Source organism: Mauremys mutica, chromosome 8 (assembly GCF_020497125.1).
Source record: "Mauremys mutica isolate MM-2020 ecotype Southern chromosome 8, ASM2049712v1, whole genome shotgun sequence".
NCBI classification, from domain to species: Eukaryota; Metazoa; Chordata; order Testudines; family Geoemydidae; genus Mauremys; species Mauremys mutica.
In genome coordinates, this window is record NC_059079.1 from 38542567 (window position 1) to 38566800 (window position 24234).

At 38.9% G+C, this 24234-nt stretch overlaps 1 protein-coding gene across 1 annotated transcript in view; it reads right to left on the reverse strand.

Moving 5' to 3' along the window:
• The window catches only part of CDC14A (cell division cycle 14A), a 114085-nt gene that overhangs the window by 38974 nt on the left and 50877 nt on the right, over window positions 1-24234 (reverse strand). The window contains exons 6-7 of the mRNA XM_045028922.1: window positions 6735-6801; window positions 3872-3934 (exon numbers count right to left, since the gene is read on the reverse strand). Of these exons, the coding sequence (XP_044884857.1) occupies window positions 3872-3934; window positions 6735-6801 (130 nt within the window). The remainder of the gene's footprint in view (window positions 1-3871; window positions 3935-6734; window positions 6802-24234) is intronic.

Genomic DNA, 24234 nt, shown 5'->3' on the forward strand with positions numbered 1-24234 from the left:
TGAGTAGATGATATATTCAGTAGACCAGCTCACCCCTCCACATAAAATCTCGCCAAGTAAAAAGTTCTCATTATGTCCATCACTGTAGGTAATTTGTAAACTATTTGCCTGGCTACCCCATTACAATTGACTCCATGGTCCTCCCACAAGTAAAACTTATGCTGAAGTAAATAGGAGCATAAGGACTGGTGGCCTGACTTCTTACCTGGCAAAAAGCAGAAACAAACAAATTTATACCAATGTCTGTAACCTCAGTAGATTGAGCAGAATTTTATATAAGAATGTTTTTCACTTGATAATTCAGTGTTGTCACCTGTATTCATGAATACTGAATTCTTTGTACTTAAAAAGGGACATCATCCATACCTCAATTTTTAACCTACCTGTACAAATATACAGCTGACAGGTAACTGGAGATAGCTGATAAGAACCTAAAATACCATTATAAATTCAGTATTTTCTGTCTAGTTCAGTGAAAAGGGAACAATCTATAAGCCTGGACCTGTGTAGGACAATGAAGGAGAATTGGTTTCTACATCCATTATTCTTGCATATCTGTCCGTTTAAAATTACTCTTAAAACAACTCCCACGTCTACATTACAAGTCATCACATTTGTGACCATGCCAAAAAATAATACATAAGTGTTTACATTTTTAGCTTCACATACTGGAAGTATGTGGACTGAATAAATACACACAGCAGGTTAGTTTGTGTGCATGCTCAGAGTTTAAACTGGAGAAGTGCAAGTATAAAGGTAAGTGGCATTTGGTTATGAGAGAGTTGGGGAGAACTGGAGAAAGGAGAACACAGATACTTTTTAAATGGGCAAACCTGAAAGAATGCAAGAAGAGGAAATTGAAGAGGCTCCCAGATTCTCATTTCTTTAAGTAGGTCAAAATTAATCCAAGGCAGCAGTGTTCCTTTAAATAACATTCCACATTCTCATTCTTCAAAAGTGAATAATCTCAAATGTAAACATTAACAAATAATGGAACACTCTGTACACAGGTTACTAGTTTATACTATTATGTACACACCCTGCTAGAGAAACTTGACTGGGCATGTACATATTCCCAAGAACCTTCTTTTTTCAAATCAACCATCTTTTGTTTTTAGAACAAGCATTTTACTATAGTATACAAAGAGTAAACAGAATAATGATTACTTGCTCAACATAAAATATAGTAACTATAACAAAAAATGCTGAGCAATGCAACAAAGGCTGTTGTCGTGGAGAACAAAATTGGTTTATCAGTCTATACACAACAGCATACCACTGTACTTAGAAAAACCTCTTTCAAAGATTTTTAAAATTCTGGGAACAGCTAGATGGTAGGAGGGATGGGAGAACTCAATCTGGTGAATGTTGAATACTGAGTTCAATGTTTGTCTGTCATTTCACTTCCTGCAAACTAAAAAAACTCAACTAACTTTTCAATGGACATTCTTCTTGCCCATTTCCTACTGTCTCTTGTACTTCAGAGGGATCTTAACTCTCATCACAGAATCATAGGACTGGAAGGGACTTCAAAAGATCATCTAGTCCAGTCCACTGCACTCATGGCAGGACTAAGTATTATCTAGACCATCCCTGACAGGTGTTTGTCTAACCTGCTCTTAAAAATCTTCAAGGATGGAAATTCCACAACCTCTTTAGGCAATTTATTCCAGTGCTTAACCACCTTGACAGTTAAGAAGCTTTTCCTAATGTCCAACCTAAACCTCCCTTACTGCAATTTAAGCCCATTGCATCTTGTCCTATCCTCAGAGATTAACGCAAACAATTTTCCTCCCTTCTCCTTGTAACAACCTTTTATGTACATGAAAACTCTTATGTCCCCTCTCAGTATTCTCTTTTCCAGAATAAGCAAAGCCATTTTTTTCAATCTTCCCTCATAGGTCATCTTTTTAGACCTTTAATCATTTTTGTTATTCTTCTCTGGTCTTTCCCCAATTTGTCCACATCTTTCCTGAAATGTAGTGCCCAGAACTGGACACAATACTCAAGCTGAAGCCTAATCAGCGCAGAGTAGACTGGAAGAATTACTTCTTTGTCTTGTTTACAACACTCCTGCTAATACAGTTGACTCTTGTCGTCCACTACGGCCCCCAGATCACTTTCTGTCGTACTCCTTCTTACGCAGTCATTTCCCATTTTGTATGTGTGAAACTGATTGTTCCTTCCCAAATGGAGTACTTGGCATTTGTCCTTATTGAATTTCATCCTGTTTACTTCAGATCATTTCTCCAGTTTGTCGAGAACATTTTGAATTATAATCTTATCCTCCAAAGCATTTGCAACCCCTCCCAGCTTGTTATTGTCCATAAACTTTAAAAGTGTACTATCTATGCCATTATCTAAATAATTGATGAAGATATTGAACAGAACTGGTCCCAGAACTGATCCCTGCGGGACCCCTCTCATTATGCCCTTCTAGCATGACTGTGAACCACTGATAATTACTCTCTGGGAATGGTTTTCCAACCAGTTATGCACTCACCTTATAGTAGTTCCATCTAGGTTGCATTTCCCTAGTTTATGAGAACGTGATGCAAGACAGTATCCAAAGGTTTACTAAAGTCAAGATATACCATGTATACCACTTACCCCCATCCACAAGGCTTGTTACCCTGTCAAAGAAAGCTATCAGGTTGGTTTGACGTGATTTGTTCTTGACAAATCCATGCTGATTGTTACTTATCACCTCATTATCTTCTAGATATTTTCAAACTGATTGCTTCATTATTTGCTGCATTATCTTTCCGGGTACAGAAGTTAAGCTGACTGGTCTGTAATTCCCTGGGTTGTCCTTATTTCACTTTTTATAGATGAAGACATCTAAGTTATCTAAGTAATTTTTAGCGTGTTCTTTCCCTATTTTAGCCTCTGATCCTACCTCATTTTCACTGGCATTCACTACTTTAGATGTCCAATCATCACCAACCTTCTTGGTGAAAACCGAAACAAAGAAGTCATTAAGCACCTCTACCATTTCCACATTTTCTGTTATTGTTCTTCCCCCACTCATTGAGTAACAGGCCTACCTTGTCCTTGGTCTTCCTCTTGCTTCTAATGTAGTTGTAGATTATGCCCGTAGCTAGTTTGATCTCATTTTGTGTCATGGCCTTTCTAATTTTCTCCTTACATACTTGTGTTACTTGTTTATATTCATCCTTTGTAATTTGACCGAAATTCCACTTTTTGTAAGACTCTCTTTTGAGTTTCAGATCATTGAAGATCTCCTGGTTAAGCCACGGTGGTCTCTTGCCATACTTCCTATCTTTTCTACGCAGTGGGATAGTTTGCTCTTGCACCCTTAATAATATCTCTTTGAAAAACTGCCAACTGTCATCTTATCTCAAATAAATTAAACAGCTTTTTAATGGAGTCACAGAGACCTGTTTAAGTTAAGCACTTCTACAAATCTTTAGACTTATTTTATTTAAGCATGCTCAACTGCAGCACTACACTTTTTAGGGACACCAATGCCTCTGTGCTAGCTACATGAATGATTTTTTGAATATACAGAGAGTTTTCTAGAAATACATACAGTAGTACATCAAAGCACTGGAAAAATTTAAGTAAGGTGGCCTTTTTAATAAGCAATCTCCAGAAGAGATTTTGGTATGTATTCAATTTAATATTGAATACACCACTGGTACATACACCACAGTTTTAACTTATACTACTCATTTACATTGGTCAGAATATCATGATAGACATACAGAAATAAAATCCCAAGTCCAACACTACAACTGATTTCTATTTATGCATGCATTCTAATTCATAGCATATGCCACTGCACATGCAAGTCTAACATACTTTGAGCAAAGCTAGAATTAAGAATTAAATATTGAGATATACAAACCTCATAGTGTTCATACTCATCCACATCAAATGTCTTAAAATCAAAAAATCCATGCTGAAAGGCCTAAAAAAAAAATTTTTTTTTAAAAATAGTTTCTTACATAGGAGATTGATCATAATAGTCTATTGTCAGGTCTTTGTATTTTGTAGCATATTTGAGAATCAACAAAATAAAACTGCCCGAGTTTAAAATGTTTAAAAATCCAAAAAAGTTTATACTAGGAACATTGAAGCTTGCACATTTGAGCAAATCAGAAAACTCGGGACTTTAAGTAACATTAAGGTACCACCTGCCACCTTAATTCTACCCCCTTATACATATAAGTCTGGTACAGTTTGTTTGTTTTTTTTAAACTGTTTACTAAGGCAAAGTTATAATAAAATATGAACATACTACATCGTACATTACTTATTCAGGGTCAGGTTAATATTCAAAGAAGCTGACTATATATTCTGGTTTGCTGGCTGGGGAGTCCTCCTCCCTTGAGGGAGCCTTTCATTACAGTAACAGACACTACTTCTCAAATCATAAACTTGACTATTTTTAACTAGTTACTTATTACTTTATATAGTGTATTGTGTAAGCTGTACAATGATTGAGAACAAGATTACCTCACTCAGCACTTTTGGGAATAAATGACTTATGGAGTCTGACATACAAAGAAGAGCATGAAGTACAAGGTTATAGAAAAATGTATATTATATTGGAGAAATAGTATACGAGTACATAATTAAAGATTATAATGTTTATGCAAATCGCATACAAAGGGTTATGGTAGTGTATTCAACCTGTATTTTGGTATTCCCTAACTTAATTATGCAACTATAACATTTTCCAACTTTTTTTTTTTTTGGGTGGCATATATAGTTCCTGAAGCACTGTGCGATTCTTCCAACTTTGCATTAAGTGTTGTTTTTTTTTCCTGGTTGATAATACTTAAGTCTATAATGTCTTGTGAATGAAGAAAGACATGGCAGCGATTGTCTGTGGGGAATAAATGGTGTATAGTTCTACAATATGTTAGCATAAGTATTTATACCAATGAATCAGATATATCCATCATGTTCTGAAAAACGTAGGTTATACAAAGCGTGCTTTGGGATTAAGGAACGTTTAAACTAGTTTCTGTACTAGGTGAAAAATGCATTCTGTAATTCTACTATACAGAGCGCAATCTTTTGAAGGCAGAACAAAATAGTTTCTTCCAAATAAATAAAGCAGGCCAAGAATTTTGCTTTAGAGTAAAAGAGGAGAATTCAGCTCGAAATATTTTTGGCTTTGCAGGTCAGTGGGTTAGAAATTCAGTGCTGATCCCTATAATGGAACAAAGAAAAAACGTGATCTCTATATCCTTGCTGATAAAACACATGTTCATTTCCCATGCACTAGTGTAATTTCCTACAACATCTGGTTTTAGTCATCTCCCAGAGCTCTCAGTGAGATTTCCTACTGTTAGTGCTCTGTTAACTGGCTGGACTTCTCCAACCAATGTGAAGAGTTCAAAAAATATTCGGCTTGCCTTTTGGTTTTATTTTGAAGAAACTAATTTGCTTCAATACCCTTGCAGAACAATTAAGATTATACATTTCTATTGGTAACCAATACAAAATCTAAGATAAATCCTGCTCTCCTCCCTGAAGAAAGTGATCCCACTGAAGTCAGCAATGAGAGAGAGGAGCAGAACTTGCTCCTATCTTGTGGTATAAGGCGACTAATTAAAGTCTCATAATATCTGGTGTGTGTCTTAAAACCCTACCTACCAGAGTCATGTGAATAGATGAGAACTCTCTACCCTCAGGGTTGTGAAGAAAAGCTTAAAACATGACCCAAGAGTATCCTACCAGTCCAAAAATCAGAGGATAAATAAACCCCCCAAATATATATATTTGTAATAATCTCACTTTTAGGACAATCTCCTGATTTTAGGGGGCCTGACTCATGTTTTTTTAATTTTTGGTGCTGACAATCCTGTCATGTGTTTTCTAGAAAATACTTATTTCTTCAGTCCCATGCATCATAACTGTACACTGAATCTCTAGTAGAAATATTACAAAGAACACTTACCTATACATTTGACCTTTTTTTTTTTTTAAAACTAGTTTCCTTGATAAGTTTGACACAAAAATTATAAAGTGAAAGTCCAGTTTGGAAACCATAAATTGAAAATGAAGAAATACTCAAGTCAAATTGTTGCATAATGCTACAACAAAAACTAAGCAAGTTATTAAAATTGCATTACCATTTTCCTTTTTCAACAGTTTTGGAAAGGCTGGGAAGCTATATCAAATCATAAAACTCACTGTTCCAAGAATTTTATTTAGTACAGGTCATAAAGATAATACTTGTAATAAAACTGGATTAAGCGTTGTTAAATTTTCTCACTATCATTTGCAAATACTGTGTTAAAGATAGTATTTTTGAAATATCAGTTAGATTAAATAATTTTAATTAAATCTTAAGTCTATTTTCTCAATAAGTAAGGATACTGACCTAAGTTATTCCTTTGTACCAATTTTTAATTTGAGCCAACAAATTGTTACAGAAACATTTCCACACAGAAGTGGTTTGGTGGACATACAAGTTCCTACACATCAGCTGATCTTCAGAAGTCCGTGAAACTGAGGTGGTAGCCAACTAGTAAATTAGTAATTTAATACTTTCTCCTACTCTCTGCATTTAAAGGAAGCCCTCATGCTTTCAAGTTTTGTGGCAGGGTATGAGACTTTCCCAGAAAATTAAAAACAAAAAAACAAACCAAACCACCAAAAAAACCCAACCAAACAAAAAAACCCATCACCAGATTTCTACGTGATTTTGTTTTTAAAGAATCATCGTATTTTACAGTAAGGAGACGTGATATTACCTTTTTTATTCCCTGCAAGCAATCCAGGATTGTGAGATTGTATGTGCAGTTCCCAAATGAGGCATCCCTAAAAATTTAATACAAATTAACATTAACATGTACCGGACAAAAGTCAGTCAAGAAAAGGCATAATCACAGCAGCATTATTACATCCATTTATTTCATAGTTATTCAATTCTCATGTGAAAGCTCAATCTAGTTAGCAGAAAACATCACTTACAAATATGAATATGCCAATAATCTTTCCCCACACTGAGTAACTCAATTTCTAGTAACCAATGTTTAAATTATCTTTAAAAAAGTTTAAAAATTCTTTCATCGCAGCAGTAATACATTTTCAGGAAGCACACAGTACTGCTTTGTGATAGATTAATTATCTTCGTTACATATGCAGCAGTGCTTAGCAGCCTCAAAAAAAAAAGTTTTACTGCAGCATATGCAAGAACAGTAGCAGTCTTGACAATAAACAAATGCATAACAGAAATCAGAAACAAGTCCTAATTTCTGTTTTTAAGCAACCCAGATACCCTACGGAAGAGGAGTGAAGATGATCAATTGGGATTTCTTCTGAAATCTATTTCACTTAAATATGTCACTGCAGATATGGTTAACAATTATCTTGATACACAACGTAACTTTACCAATATGGCAAAAATGTAGTTTCTCTTAGTGACATGAAATTATATTCAATACCAAGCCAGATATTTTAAAAAAACCAAACCCCCAAAACACAAACACAAAAAGAGTATTATTCAAAAGTTACACTGAACACACTCGTAAAAATTGCCAAGCAGAAGTGAAAATTTTTTTTAAATTGTTCAACAGTTTCATGGAACATGTACTTCATAAATGGTTTCCCATCTTAATACTTTGAGACAACTTACTTTTCCATAATGAACACAAACAGGAAGAAATAAAAGGCTTTTCAAAATGCAGCCATAGTTTAACAAACATTTTTCCACAGACATACTGCCAAAACATTAATACAACATGCTCTAACTTGGACATTTTCACACTATTCACCCTGTAGAACCAAGAGACCATTATAGAAATGTAGATGTGTAGTACATGATTTTTGCATTGTGACAACATATATGCATCCCTAATTTGCATATGCAATGCTCAATTTGATGTACTGATTTTTATCTTAATTGACAGTAATACATGAAGGCGGGGTAAGGAGGGAATTTGGTCCACTGCTTATTTTACTAAATTAATGTTTCTATCTGTTAATTATCAGCAATTTTGTAATGCTGCATGACTTAGAGCACTCGGGGAAACCAACTGTGAGAAAAAAAAATAGGAACTACAAATAACCTTGCCACATTCAGAGCTAAACCCATCTCTTTCCCACAGTAGTATCCTCATTGTCCAGCCACACTGAAGAAAGACAGGAGGCACTGGATGTGGTTTAACTGGGTGGCAACTTTATTCACTTAAAATATCTAATGTACAGTGCAGGTCATCATTGCTTCCTTAATCATTTCCACATAACCCTCAACCAAGTCCAGCTACTGCATTGCTGGGACCCTTGTAAGAGAGTTAAGAGGGCTACAAAAAGAGGGGGGGCTGACTCCCCCTTGTAGCAGACTTAAGACCCCCAAAACTCCACTTCCTCATCTCCCTTAGGGATGTTTTCCTTTAAATCATTTTCCAATCTATTTTATCCAATTACCAAGTCCCTTCCATAATGACACTACACTCTAAACCCCCTTCCCCCACCCCAAACCCATGGTGGGGAAAGTGAAAAACTCACCCCTTGGCCAATCTGCAGTGGGGGACATGTCCCTTTTTCCTCCAGTCTCTGAGGAAAAAGGGACAACTAGTATAACGCCCACTGTGGGTCATGAAGGAACCCAGGATTTTTTTTTTCAGATTTCATGGGTTGGTGCTGTCAGCCTGATCCAGATATAAGAAGGCTTCTCTGGGACTGCTCAGGGTATAAATGCCCCGACTTACAGTCAGCTGGAAGGGACAGTGGACCTTCCCTGCCCCACAATGACCACTTGGGTCAGCCACTTCCTGCTCTTACCGGGTAAACTTTTCCCCTTTCTCCCCTGCTGGTACCAGTAACAACCCACTGCATATAGCTTTGGTGAGCATATTCTCCTAGGCTCATTCTCATAAGGGATTATAAAGGAAGTAACCATTTGCCTCAGCCATACTTGCACCAGGTCAATATAATTGATCAATATAAATGTCTCAAATCAGAACATCCATAGATAGGTAAGACGAAACATTTGGAAAAGACATTCAGATGCTTCAGGACAGCATTAACTGCCTGACGTTAGATGATCTTCCCTATAGACAGGTTGTTCCCTAACTGTTCACCAAAGAGGACTTTTGCACCCTTTTCTGAATCATAGGGCTGGAAGGGACCTCGAGAGGTCATTTAGTCCAGTCCTCTGCACTCATGGCAGGACTAAGTATTATCTGGACCACCCTGACAAGTGTTTGTCTAACCTGCTGTTAATCTCCAAGGATGGAGATTCCACAACCTCCCTAGGCAATTTATTCCAGTGCTTAACCACCCTGACAGTTAGGACATTTTTCTACTAATGTCCAACTGCCTAAACTGCCTTTGCTGCAATTCAAGCCTATTGCCGCTTGTCCTATCCTCAGAGGTTAACAATAATAATTTTCCTCCCTCCTCTTTGTAACAACCTTTTATGTACTTGAAAAAACTCTTATGTCCCCTCTCAGTCTTCTCATAGGTCATTTTTTCTAGACCTTTAATAATTTTTGTTGCTCTTCTCTGGACTTTCTGCAATTTGTCCTCTTCTTTCCTGAAACATGGCACCCCAACTGGACACAGTACTCCAGTTGAGGTATAATTAGCACGGAGTAGAGCGGAAAAATTACTTCTTGTGTCTTGCTTACAACACTCCTGCTAATACATCCTAGAATTATGTTCGCTTTTTTAGCAACAGTGTTACCCTGCTGATTCATATTTAGCTTGTCGTCTACTATGAACTCCTGATCCATTTCCGCAGTACTCCTTCCTAGGCAGTCATTTCCCATTTTGTATGTGTGCAACTGATTGTTCCTTCCGAAGTGGAGTACTTTGCATTTGTCTACCCCACCATCAACCTCAGCCTGGATCGGTCCACATAAGAGATCCACTTCCTGGACACCACAGTGCAAATAAGCGATGGTCACATACACACCACCCTATACTGGAAACCTACTGACCGCTATACTTACCTACATGCCTCCAGCTTCCATCCAGGACACATCACACAATCCACTGTCTACAGCCAAGCCCTAAGAGGCAACAGAATTTGCTCCAATACCTCAGACAGAGACAAACACCTACAAGATCTCTATCAAGCATTCTTAAAACATGTTCCATAGAGTCTCTATGGATAGAAATTTCATGCTCTAGTAAAAATATAACATTAGGGATCTATTATCGACCACCTGACCAGGACAGTAATAGTGATGATGAAATGCTAAGGGAAATTAGAGAGGCTATCAAAATTAAGAACCCGATAATAGTGGGGGATTTCAATTATCCCCATATTGACTGGGAACATTTCACTTCAGGACGAAATGCAGAGATAAAATTTCTCGATACTTTAAATGACTGCTTCATGGAGCAGCTGGTACGGGAACCCACAAGGGGAGAGGCAACTCTAGATTTAATCCTGAGTGGAGCGCAGGAGCTGGTCCAAGAGGTAACTATAGCAGGACCGCTTGGAAATAGTGACCATAATACAATAGCATTCAACATCCCTGTGGTGGGAAGAACACCTCAACTGCCCAACACTGTGGCATTTAATTTCAAAAGGGGGAACTATACAAAAATGAGGGGGTTAGTTAGACAAAAGTTAAAAGGTACAGTGACTAAAGTGAAATCCCTGCAAGTTGCATGGGCCCTTTTTAAAGACACCATAATAGAGGCCCAACTTCAATGTATACCCCAAATTAAGAAAAACAGTAAAAACTAAAAAAGAACCACCGTGGCTTAACAACCATGTAAAAGAAGCAGTGAGAGATAAAAAGACTTCCTTTAAAAAGTGGAAGTCAAATCCTAGTGAGGCAAATAGAAAGGAGCTCAAACACAGCCAACTTAAGTGCAAGAGTGTAATAAGAAAAGCCAAAGAGGAGTTTGAAGAACGGCTAGCCAAAAACTCTAAAGGTAATAACAAAATGTTTTTTAAGTACATCAGAAGCAGGAAGCCTGCTAAACAACCAGTGGGGCCCCTTGATGATCGAAATACAAAAGGAGCGCTTAAAGACGATAAAGTCATTGCAGAGAAACTAAATGGATTCTTTGCTTCAGTCTTCACGGCTGAGGATGTTAGGGAGATTCCCAAACCTGAGCTGGCTTTTGTAGGTGACAAATCTGAGGAACTGTCACAGATTGAAGTGACACTAGAGGAGGTTTTGGAATTAATTGATAAACTCAACATTAACAAGTCACCGGGACCAGATGGCATTCACCCAAGAGTTCTGAAAGAACTCAAATGTGAAGTTGCGGAACTACTAACTAAGGTTTGTAACCTGTCCTTTAAATAGGCTTTGGTACCCAATGACTGGAAGTTAGCTAATGTAACGCCAATATTTAAAAAGGGCTCTAGGGGTGATCCCGGCAATTACAGACCGGTTAGTCTCACGTCGGTACCGGGCAAATTAGTTGAAACAATAGTAAAGAATAAAATTGTCAGACACATAGAAAAACAAACTGTTGAGCAATAGTCAACATGGTTTCTGTAAAGGGAAATCGTGTCTTACTAATCTATTAGAGTTCTTTGAAGGGGTCAACAAACATGTGGACAAGGGGGATCCGGTGGACATAGTGTACTTAGATTTCCAGAAAGCCTTTGACAAGATCCCTCACCAAAGGCTCTTACGTAAATTAAGCTGTCATGGGATAAAAGGGAAGGTCCTTTCACGGATTGAGAACTGGTTAAAAGGACAGGGAACAAAGGGTAGGAATTAATGGTAAATTCTCAGAATGGAGAGGGGTAACTAGTGGTGTTCCCCAAGGGTCAGTCCTCGGACCAATCCTATTCAATTTATTCATAAATGATCTGGAGAAAGGGGTAAACAGTGAGGTGGCAAAGTTTGCAGATGATACTAAACTACTCAAGATAGTTAAGACCAAAGCAGATTGTGAAGAACTTCAAAAAGATCTCACAAAACTAAGTGATTGGGCAACAAAATGGCAAATGAAATTTAATGTGGATAAATGTAAAGTAATGCACGTTGGAAAAAATAACCCCAACTATACATACAACATGATGGGGGCTAATTTAGCTACAACGAGTCAGGAAAAAGATCTTGGAGTCATCATGGATAGTTCTCTGAAGATGTCCACGCAGTGTGCAGAGGCGGTCAAAAAAGCAAACAGGATGTTAGGAATCATTAAAAAGGGGATAGAGAATAAGATTGAGAATATATTATTGCCCTTATATAAATCCATGGTACGCCCACATCTCGAATACTGTGTACAGATGTGGTCTCCTCACCTCAAAAAAGATATTCTAGCACTAGAAAAGGTTCAGAAAAGAGCAACTAAAATGATTAGGGGTTTAGAGAGGATCCCATACGAGGAAAGATTAAAGAGGCTAGGACTCTTCAGCTTGGAAAAGAGAAGACTAAGGGGGGACATGATAGAGGTATATAAAATCATGAGTGATGTTGAGAAAGTGGATAAGGAAAAGTTATTTACTTATTCCCATAATACAAGAACCAGGGGTCACCAAATGAAATTAATAGGCAGCAGGTTTAAAACAAATAAAAGGAAGTTCTTCTTCACACAGCGCACAGTCAACTTGTGGAACTCCTTACCTGAGGAGGTTGTGAAGGCTAGGTCTATAACAATGTTTAAAAGGGGACTGGATAAATTCATGGTGGCTAAGTCCATAAATGGCTATTAGCCAGAACGGGTAAGAATGGTGTCCCTAGCCTCTGTTCGTCAGAGGATGGAGATGGATGGCAGGAGAGAGATCACTTGATCGTTGCCTGTTAGGTTCACTCCCTCTGGGGCACCTGGCATTGGCCACTGTCGGTAGACAGATACTGGGCTAGATGGACCTTTGGTCTGACCCGCTACGGCCTCTCTTATGTTCTTATGTAAAACTACAATACCAACCTGGGGAAGCGAGGAAACAGACTGACAAAGTGAGACAGGTACCCAGAAGTCACCTACTACAGGACAGGCCTGTGACGAAGTGGGGGGTTTTCTGTGTTTTCCAGTGGTTTGCATGCACAGGGGGTGGGACTCAGCGTCCCCAGGTGTTACTGATTTAACGAGAGGAGAGGGAGTTTGTTGTTACAGAGGAATGGAGAGGGAACTCAGGACCCCAGCCGATGGCCTGGAGGATGGAGACCCCAGCGACTGGTGACCCGAGATCTGGCTCAAGAGAGACAGCCAGTTCTGGCCAGTGGGAGGACAATGGGCTGTGAAGAGAGGACCCCGGTGACCTGACCAGCCGGTTCCAGTCAGAGGAGGGCTGAGAGGAGGAGACGAGACCCAGGCCTTCCTGTTTACGACCCTGTTTACCTGGAGAGAAGACAATGGACGAGGGGGGGCTTGGGGCCATGGATATCGGAAGCCCAGTTGGGAAGCAGGGGGGCGCTGGGCTGGAGAGAGGGAGCAAGCAGAGCCCACCCTGGATGCAAGGAGACTGGGATGTGCTGGGCTGAAGGAGGCCAGGCTTGAGGCCCTGCGAGTTTCCTGTGCTGTGTTCAACTCTCAATAAATCCTCTTGTTTTATGCTGGCTGAGAGTCACTCCGGTCTAGAGAACAGGGTTGCATCAACCCCTTTGGGGGTGAGGAGGCCCGGGGGGTCCAGAGCGCGTGGACTCCCCGAGGGGGCCCACGGCGAGAGACAGACGTGCTAAGGCTCAGAAAGGTACAGCTCCAGGAGGTGGAGGGGCCTGACCACAAGAGAGAGTGGACCCCCGAGAAGGGCTGTCACACTGAAAGGGGCACCCCCCACAGACCGCACGGGGCCATGAGTGGGCACGATCTGTGAGTCCGTGACAAGGCCCAACAAGGAAAACAACAGACACCACTGGCCATCATGTACAGCTCCCAGCTAAAACCTCTCCAGCACATCATCAACGATCTACCTGGAAAACAGGTAAAACCTGTCCTGGAAAACAATCCCCCCACTCTCAAAGGCCTTGGGAGGTAGGCCAGTCCTTGCTTACAGACAGCCGCCCAACCTGAAGCAAATACTCCCCAGCAACTACACACCACACCACAGAAACATATACTAAATTGATATATACCATCATGTGCCAGCAATGCCCCCCTGCCATGTACATTGGCCAAACCGGACAGTCTCTACATAAAAGGATAAATGGACACAAATCAGACATCAGGAATGGTAACATGCAAAAGCCAGCAGGAGAACACTTCAAACTCCCTGGACACTCAGTAACAGATTTAAAAGTAGCCCTTCACCAAAAAAACTTCAAAAACAGACTTCAAAGAGAAACTGCTGAGCTACAATTCATTTGCAACTTAACACCATTGATTTGGGCTTGAATAGGGACTGGGAGTGGCTGGCTCACTACAAAGGCAATGTTCCCTCTCTTGGTATTGACATAAGAATAAGAACATAAGAATGGCCCTACTGGGTCAGACCCAAGGTCTATCTAGCCCAGTATCCTGTCTTCCGACAGTGGCCAGGGCCAGGTGCTCCAGAGGGAATTAACAGAAAAGATAATCAAGTGATTCCTCCCTTGTTGCTCATTCTCAGCTTCTGGCAAACAGAGGCTAGGGACACCATTCCTGTCATTCTGGCTAATAGCCATTGATGGACCTATCCTCCATGAATTTATCTAGTTCTTTTTTGAACCTTGTTATGGTCTTGGCCTTCACAACATCCTCTGGCAAGGAGTTCCACAGGTTGACTGTGCACTGTGTGAAGAAATACTTACTTTTACTTGTTTTAAACCTAATTAATTTCATTTGTTATGAGAAATAGTAAGCAATGCTTCCTTATCTGCTTTCTCTACACCAGTCATGATTTTATAGACCTCAATCATATCTTCCCTTAGCCTGAAAAGTCCCAGTCTTATTAATCTCTCCTCATATGGAAGCCGTTCCATTCCCCTAATAGGGTTTTTTTTGCCCTTTCTGAACCTTTTCCAATTCCAATATATTTTTTTTGAGATGGGGCAACCACATCTGCACACAGTATTCATCATGTGGGCGTACCATGGATTTATATAGAGACAACATGATATTTTCTGTTCTATTTTCTATCCCCTTCTTAATTATTCCCAGCATTCTGTTCGCTTTTTTGACGGCTGCTGCACATTGAGTGGATGTTTTCAGAGAACTATCCAGTGGTAACAGCTAATTTAGACCCCATCATTTTATATGTAAAGATTTTAATTGACACTCTCTCATCAATTATTGGGAGTGGACAACATCCACCCTGATTAAATTGGCCTTCAACATTGGTTCTCCACTTGTAAGGTAACTCACTTCTCTTCATGTACCAATATATATTTATGCCTGTATCGGTAATTTTCACTCCATGCATCTGAAGTGGTGGGTTTTTTAACCCACAAAAGCTTATGCCCAAATAAATCTGTTAGTCTTTAAGGTGCCACTGGACTCATTGTTTTTGTGGCTACAGACTAAACTGGCTACCCCTCTGATACTTGCATTTGTTGTTATTGAATTTCGTCCTATTTACTTCAGACCATTTCTCCAGATCATTTTGAATTATAATTCTATCCTCCAAAGCACTTGCAACCCCTCCCACCTTGGTATCATCTGCAAATTTTTAAAGTGTACTCTCTATAACATTATCTAAGTATCAGAGGGATAGCCGTGTTAGTCTGGATCTGTAAAAGCAGCAAAGAATCCTGTGGCACCTTATAGACTAACAGACTTTTGCAGCATGAGCTTTCGTGGGTGAATACCCACTTCTTCAGATGCAAGGAACTGAATCACTGATAAAGATATTGACCAGAACTGATCCCTGAGGGCTCCCACTTGTTATGCCCTTCCAGCATGACTGTGAACCACTGAGAACTATTCTGTGGGAATGGTTTTCCAACCAGTTATGCACCCACCTTATAGTAGCTCCATCTAGGTTGCATTTCCCTAGTTTGTGTACTAGTCTCTTATTGAGACAGAATAACTGACTACAGGGGTAGGCAACCTATGGCATGCTTACCAAAGGCAGCATGCGAGCTGATTTTCAGTGGCACTCACACTGTCTGGGTCCTGGCCACCGGTACGGGGGCTCGGCATTTTAATTTTAAATGAAGCTTCTTAAACATTTTCAATACCTTATTTACTTGACATACAATAGTTTAGTTATACATTATTATAGACTTATAGAAAGAGACCTTTTAAAAACATTAAAATGTATTACTGGCACATGAAACCTTGAATTAGAGTGAATAAATGAAGACTCGGCACACCACTTCTGAAAGGTTGTCAACCCCTGGACTAGAAAGACCTCTGGTCTGTCTTATCTGGTAAGGCAATTCCTATGGTCCTAATTAAGTCAGATGTGTCAGAAAATACAGAACAAAAACAGTTAAAGCAAGCCTTGATTGCACATCATAAAACAGTGTAGCTTCCCTTTTTAGCTGACTACTACAGTATTTTCTATATACACATTTTCATGTTTTAAGAGAAGAATATGTATTTTCACCAGAAGGAAATATATTTAGTTGCAATTATAATGGCAGGTGTTGTCTTTGGGGAAAGGTTTACTCAAGAAAAGTACAAATGACAGACTGCTTTGTGCTGCATTACAAGTGAGTTGCTTTTTATAATCTAATGATAAATATGAAGTTAAACATAAAAAGAATGTTTATTTGAAATAAGTTTTGGCATGGAAAAAACTGAATTTGAATAATTTCACTGTTACATTAAAAATATTTAACAAATTCATTTAAAAATTTTAAGCTTTCAAGTTCTCAATAAAAATCAAAATATCCTCTTGATAAGCTTCAAAATACACAGAAAATAATTAATTCTGTTATATAAAAGGAGATACAATTTTGAAGGGGCTAAAATGCATAAAAAAGTAGTTTGGAGAAGATAAACACAAGTGTATTTTAGTATTATGTCTGTTGAGACACAATGAATAGGAACATACATATGAATATATTAAAAAAAAAACCCAACCCTGAACAGAACAGCGGTAACAGAAAATTTATTATACATGGAGAAGGTAATTAAGTGGCAAAGCTATGAGAAAAGGACAAAGTGTTTTTGTAAAGCGTTTACAGAACTATGTAATGAGCGGTGGTGATTAGACTTGTTTTGTATGAGTTATTATACTACAAATTGTGCACACAAATTTTGTTTACTATTCCAAAACATTCAATTGCAATTAGCATATAATTCTGGCTGTATTAGTATGTGTACAATAACCAACTACTCCTCCAGCTGATAAGCCATCGGATACTGTGGCAGAGGCACTGAATTAATGCTTTATTTTTTAAGAATCCATTGTGCATCAAGGAAGTGTCATGACAGCTGATTTAGCTAACTGTAGAAACCCAAATAATTTGCCTGTTACATTTTAATGCTTTGATTAATATAAAAAATTACTTTATCTCATTACTTGTCAGCTCACATAAAAGTCAACAGCTCTTATGTATTTGTAGATGAAATGCATACAGTAATGAAATGTGACAACTGAGCAAGTTTAACTAAGTTACTTTTCTTTGGTTCATTTTACAAAAAAAACTTATTATCCTATCAACATAAGCGAAAACATATTTTCAAGCAATAGTTGTATGAGGGTAGATTTTCATTAACTACAATTAAGCACCACACTCAGTCTAAAGATTCAGTTCCTAAACTGAGTCATAAGAGAGTGTTCACTAGAATAAAATGTTTAATTACTCACAGCCTGACAATGAAATGGTGAGAGAAAGAACAGGAGAAAGCTAGGATCAAAGATCAAAATGGAGAGCGCAAAACTAATAGCCACCATGCATCTCATACCTGTGACAGGGGAGAAACACCAAGCAATCCTGTCAGAAAACAGGAATTGGAACATTTCCTGTTTTTCATACACACGATAAGGGGAGATATAAATTATCTGCCTTCTTAACAACCCAGACAAGCAGAGGAAGCAGTGAAAAATGTGAACTCTGGAGAGCTACCTGTACTACGGATAGATTAAAAAAATCATGACGCTACCTCCCTATTAACTAAATAACCACACACTGTCAATTATTTCTATTAATTGCTATTAGAAGATGTATTTTAATATAAATGAGTATAGCTCTGTACAGGGATAACTTCTGTCTCTGTGTTTCAATTTTTATAGAAAGAAAAAAAATTGTCCATTTGGAACTTGGAAATCCTTTATTTTAAACCATCAATTTATTTAGACAAATTGACAAATGAAAGGAATGGCTTGATGGTCTAAATCACAGGATGAAACTAACCAGCTTCCCTGGAACATGAATTTCAGATCCCAACAGAGTCAACCCATCCTTCTCCTTTTGAGACAACTTAGTTAAGCTGAGTACTAGCAACTCTGTGGGGAGCTTGCAGACGTAATCTTAAAGACAGAAATCCTGAATGCTCTCATGGACTTTAAAGATTCTGAGGCAGTTTTCATGAAAAATGAAACCGGACAGTGCAACTTGAATGTCTATTTCTATCTAAAAATATTCTATTGTTATAAGTAACAAGATGACTAATTGAAAAATTACAGAAAAAAATATTTTCAGTTACTTTACCTTGTATATTTGACCATGTTTCTGTGTACCCGTATTGCTATACGAGTCAGAAACCTGGACCTTCTCACAGGCAAATCTGGAGCAATTTGAGGCATTCCATATGCACTGTCAGCACCAAATCCTGACCATAAAGTATTTTGACTTTGTCTGAAGAGTCATAATCTCAAAGATTTCAGTCACTCGTATTCAAAAGCAGCACTATATGCTCTTTGGCCATATTGCCTAGAAGGACAAAAACACCCCTGCACACAGTGCTCTGAAACGCTCCATTGATACATGAAGTGCATGCCCTGTGACCCTAGCTGGCACCATCCCTGGGACCACCCCACAGATTTCTGGATGCACATGATTGAACCAGATTTGGGAACTACACTGCATGACGCTGGTGCAATGGTCCTTAGTAGACTGTGGATGTTTGTTGATTTCTATGTAGTCCATTTTACTGTTTTGTTGATGTCCCACTGCACTTCCTGTCTCATGCACTAATGTAATACCATTGCTGGTACATACTGATCAGGGGGAGCTAGTTTGTATGCTTTTCCCCTGGTTCTGCAAGAAGACATTCACCAGTAACAGTAGCAGCAGAGATGAAAACCAAACAGAGAGGAAGGCATATGTATAGAAGGCATATAAAGGGAAACAGCAGGCAGGCAAGTGGACAAATGAGAAGGATAAGAGTGTATCTCAAGTAGGTGTCATGGAATTACTCCTGGGCCGATTCCAAATATCAGCAAGAAAGTAGAAAAATGTGTGTTTAAAATATTTTAAAATAATTTTTTTAAAAGAAGTTTCAGGGCATGCTATTTAAAGATGTTTTGTCACAATTTAATTATTCAAAAATAAGTTAATTTAAAAAAAATGCAAGCTTTCCAGCATCTATTATTTCTGTTGGGGTTTTTTAGGCCCTTATCTTGCAAACACTAGTTTCATGCTTAACGTAAAACTAAACACACACAAACATTTTCAGACTTAAGGCCTTATTTTTATTCTGGTGGACCCAATAAAGATTGGGACTAGTTGTTAGTACAATGTATAGCCGGTGCTACCAGCTCTGCTTATTATTAAAGTTGCCTGACACTTTCCATTATAAAGACTCTGTTTTCAGTTGCTTATAACTTTGCCAAACTTAAACTGTTTGGTCAGAAACTTTCCTTGCAGGGAGTCTGCATCAGACTGATTTTAACTTCAAAGTGGGTGAGCCATTTTTTGAGAACAAGGCTGTTTTTCAGTATTAAAAAAATGTTGGCAGTGTTTTCTTTGGAAAGCTCTACCTCCCCCCATCATTTGGAGCAAAGACTTGAAATTTGGAAAGAGGTGACCTTTGTATCAGGGATATGCCTTTTGCTGCGCCATTAAGAATCTGTCCAAATTTGGTCAAATTATAAGCCTTTGAAAAATTGCTGTTCACACATGCTCAGACTTCTTACACTTTTAGCAGCTAAATTGTTAGATGATTCTGCCCTAAGTAAGCATGCTCAAGCCTCTCACTGCTTGCAGTGCTGAGCAGACTGCACGTGTGCTATCCTCACAGTAACTGAGAATATGCTGCATCTCAGGCCTCCAGGGCCTAAGCTGGACTTTCCATGTAATGGCTGTTCCAGAGTAAAGTGGGGTTGAACACTGGAACTGAGAACAGGGAGCTACTCTCTCGTGTGCTCTGTGTCCTTCCCCACTTCTTGCTGGCACCCAGGCCACTGGCCATGAAAACTGGCCATACTGGTTTTATTGACTGACTAAAAAAAGATAGTGGGGAAAAATGAGATTTTGTTCTAATAATTAGACTGGGTGGAATTTGAGTTGTACATGTGGCTTCTTTTTTGTTGCCCTAACACTGGATTACAGAGAAGTGGAGGGGTCGGCTATAATATTATGGGTCTTTTCAAGCTTGTCTTCCTTGCTATAGTAGATCATACTTAGTTTCAAGACTGGTTTTATTGGCACTTTGTTACTGTGAAAGGCATACACAGTGCTTCTATGGCTTGGTTAATAGTAAATCTCAGAGACGCTTATTCTAAATCTCCTGGGCTTGCCAGAACTTGCTGGCTTGTTGTACAAAGGGAAAAAGTGATCAATCATTTTGAAAGAGATAAGAATTTCAAATACTAGGAAACTTCAGTCCATAAAGGTTTTTGAGTTTGTGAAGCTAATTTTAGTGGTAGAGCACATATTTTCCCTAAAAGAGCCCAAAAGGTTCCTGTTTTCTGCACAACAGAAAAATTTCCACATTTTGTAAAATGTATTCCTTTGAGAGGACAGGAAAATGTCAAGTAAAGTTTGAACAGCAATTCAGTTTGTTTAATGCCCCCTGTGTACTGGTTGACCCATCTTTCTAAAGATTCTCTTACCAGGTAGGTCTAATATCAGAGTATCTGAAATCAGAATTGGAAGTTTAATGGTCACACACAGACTGTGATGTTAGCGTATCATTAGGATGAACATGAAGTTGAGCTCAGAAGATAAAATATATATGGACAGATCTTAAAAAGGAGGTTCCGGTCAGAAATACCTGGCATTACCTTACTTGATATTTTTGCTCTGTGCACCTTAAGACAAAAACAGATTTTACCCTTTATGCTTTTATATATCCTGGCAGTCTCAATCATCTGAGACACTTGAGCTTAGTTCTTTTCTAGCTTATTCATAAATCAACAGACTTGTTAAATAAGTTCCAGGCTATGGCTACATTAGCGCTTCAAAGCGCTGCCGCGGCAGCGCTTTGAAGCGCTAAGTGTAGTCAAAGCCCCAGCGCTGGGAGAAAGCTCTCCCAGCGCTGTCCGTACTCCAGCTCCCTGTGGGGAATAACGGACAGCGCTGGGAGCCGCGCTCCCAGCGCTGGGGCTTTGACTACACTGGCGCTTTGTAGCGCCGCAATTTGCAGCGCTGCAGAGGGTGTTTTTTCACACCCTGCTGCAGCGCTGCAAATTTGCAAGTGTAGCCATACCCCCAGTTTCACAATCATTAACTATAGTTACAACGTACAAACCAGACAACACAATTTGAGCTTTAGCTGCTGCACGAGTTTGCAGGGCTCACATCTACACAAATGTTTTTACTTAGAAGATGTGCAAATTTGAACATGAGTTCATTGGAGGGCCATAAATATTCAATCTCACTGTTCCCTTTTTAGTCATTTAAAAAAAAATAGAACTGCCCTTTAAATCTGGAATTTCCTGCATTTATTTTTGTTGGAGAGAGAAGTTTTGCTTGTAAGTGCTTGCAATCTAGTGGTTTAGAGCAAAGCTGCACTTTTTCGTGTAAATGTTGTTTACATTTTTATTGGGCCTTTCATTCCTAGACATCCCAAAGTACTTCACATATAATACACAGAGCATCACTGAAATGCAGTCATACATGGGGTGCAGGGTAGGCCCCAAGAGTGCTACGTAGAGGAAACAGGAGAGGAAATTCAGGAATTTGGGGCAAAAACAGTTCTTGAAACTATCTACTCTTAAAAAGTAAGCCTCTGCCTATCACAATGAGGTCCCAATCATTCAAGTTTATGCATGTGCTTAGCTGTAAACAAGTAAGTAGTCCCACTGGCTTCAATGGTCTAGTTACTTAATTAGTAAGAGCATGCATAACTATTTGCAGCACAGAGCCTGTGTGTTTGAAACATAAAGCAGCTGTTGGAAATACAGGAAGAACTAGAATTCATTTCGTCCAATTCATTAAATTCCATGTTAGGAATGAAGAAATATTGATGTAACTTGACATCAGATCAATAAAATAATGAAATGGTAACATGCAGATATTTGCAACTTAATCTATGAATTTATACTATATTCTGTATTTTTGTTGCTTGTCAGGTAATTTATTGCTGGTAGTCCGAGAGAACTCTTCCAATCTCAAGTGGCCAACTTGCTGCAATATTGTACACACTTCCCTTTTTTTAAGGGTCATTACCAATTGCTATTTGATGCAGAGCTATAGTAACAGGTTTCAAAATATGAAAAATATTAATCTATGTGAAGTATTAATGTGAAACTATTAATGGAATCTGCATGGGACTTGCAAACGAACACAGTAATACAAATATCAGACCTCACAGATATTTATTCAGTATGCTTTGCTCTCATAGCACATTCAACTGAACACAAGTCCTCTTTCCTAAAAAAAAAAACACCCATGGACTTTTGCATATTGTCTCCTACATAACTGCTTTTGAAGAGTTTAGTTTTGCATTTTGCATTTCAATTTTCCTCAGTGTTTAAGAAAATTCAAAAGATTTTCAGATGCAGTTACCATAATACAAATATATTTGGCTTTTTTCTTGAATATAAACACATGCACATTTCCAGTTAAGTAATTTTGCAAAAAGGATTTCCCTGCTGTTGTAAAGAAAATCTTAAACTTCAAGGTTACAGTAGGAAAAAGGATGTCTGAATGATACAATGGGTGTTCCTTGGGGGGGGGGGGGGGAGGCGGGGAGGAAGAGACAGTAAGAGTTTAGGCACTTTCCTCAATAGCAGACCGTCAGAAATTAGAGGGTTTGGATATGATGAAAATGAGTCAGCCAAGAAAAAAAAAACAAAAAACCCAAAAACATCTCAAATGAAGCAGTAATGTCTATAAGCCTCTCTGAGCTACTGCTTTGTTTTCAAGTTTGCAACTATAAAAGTGTTTTTATATATCTGGTAAAGGGTACAGTGAAACTTTTCCACAATACTTTGCTGAAGCAGTCTTTAAATGAAATAACTGCTGAAGTTCTAAGCTGATTAAGGCCTTTTCAGGTCATTGAGCTAAATGAAACTAAATCAGTTTCTGAGTAAACATTTAGCGTCCCCTAAAGGAATCTCTCTATCCTGCAATCTCCAAACTATTTAAATAAAGAATATAGTCTTCTATACTCAAAAGACATTTAAAAGGTCATATTACCAGCTTCCCCTAACTAAAGAAACTATCTGCAGACGTGATTCAACAGTGATTCCTTAGATCATTACACTGATCAAATGTCAGAATTTAAGTCACTTATACCAGGATAATCTCAATCATGAAACTATCATCATATCAAACTATTTTTGCAGTGCAAGATTTGATTCAACAAGCACTGAACACCACTAAGGTAACTCACAGAAAATGTATTTCCTTTCTTGGACTGACTTTCTCCCTTGTTGAAAATACAGTAGGACCTCAGAGTTACGGACATCAGGGCTCGGGGCTTTAGCCTCTCATGGGCCTGAAGTCGGGAATAGAGCCTCGAGCCCCAGCACTCCCCATGGGTCTAAAGCCCTGAGCCCTGGTGCTCCTGTGGGCCAGGAACCCCGAGGCCCCCTTCTGCGCTCAGAGTCCACACCTCCCACCAGACCTGAGGCTACAGGACCTCCACCCTTCCGTGGCTGAATTCCTGAGGCAGTACAGTATTTGCTGGGTTTTTTTCTTTGGTGTGGTCTCTGCTGCTGCGTGATTGATTACTTCAGGTTCCACATGGTGTCCGGGTTGACTGGTAAGTCCAAAGATACGAACACCAGAGTTGTGAAGCTCTACTGTATCTCTTCCTGCACATACACAGGCAGTTCAGTTTGGTCCATGAGATTAAATGTGAATGGGAAAAACATGAGCCAAAAAATCAAAGACTGACAAGCTGGTGGCAACCTTTCTGGGACTGACTTCTCTCCCAGCCCACCCCACCCCAGAGAAGTGTTCTCGGTATCTATAGGATGGCCTCTTCAGGATCTATTTTTTTATGTATAAATATTGCCCATCCCAATATATATATGCAATATATATTCAGTCCCAGTCTCTCCCACTCTGTTGATAGTCTGATCTTGGTGTCCATTCCCTACCCTGTCCCACTCCCCAGGCTCTCAAT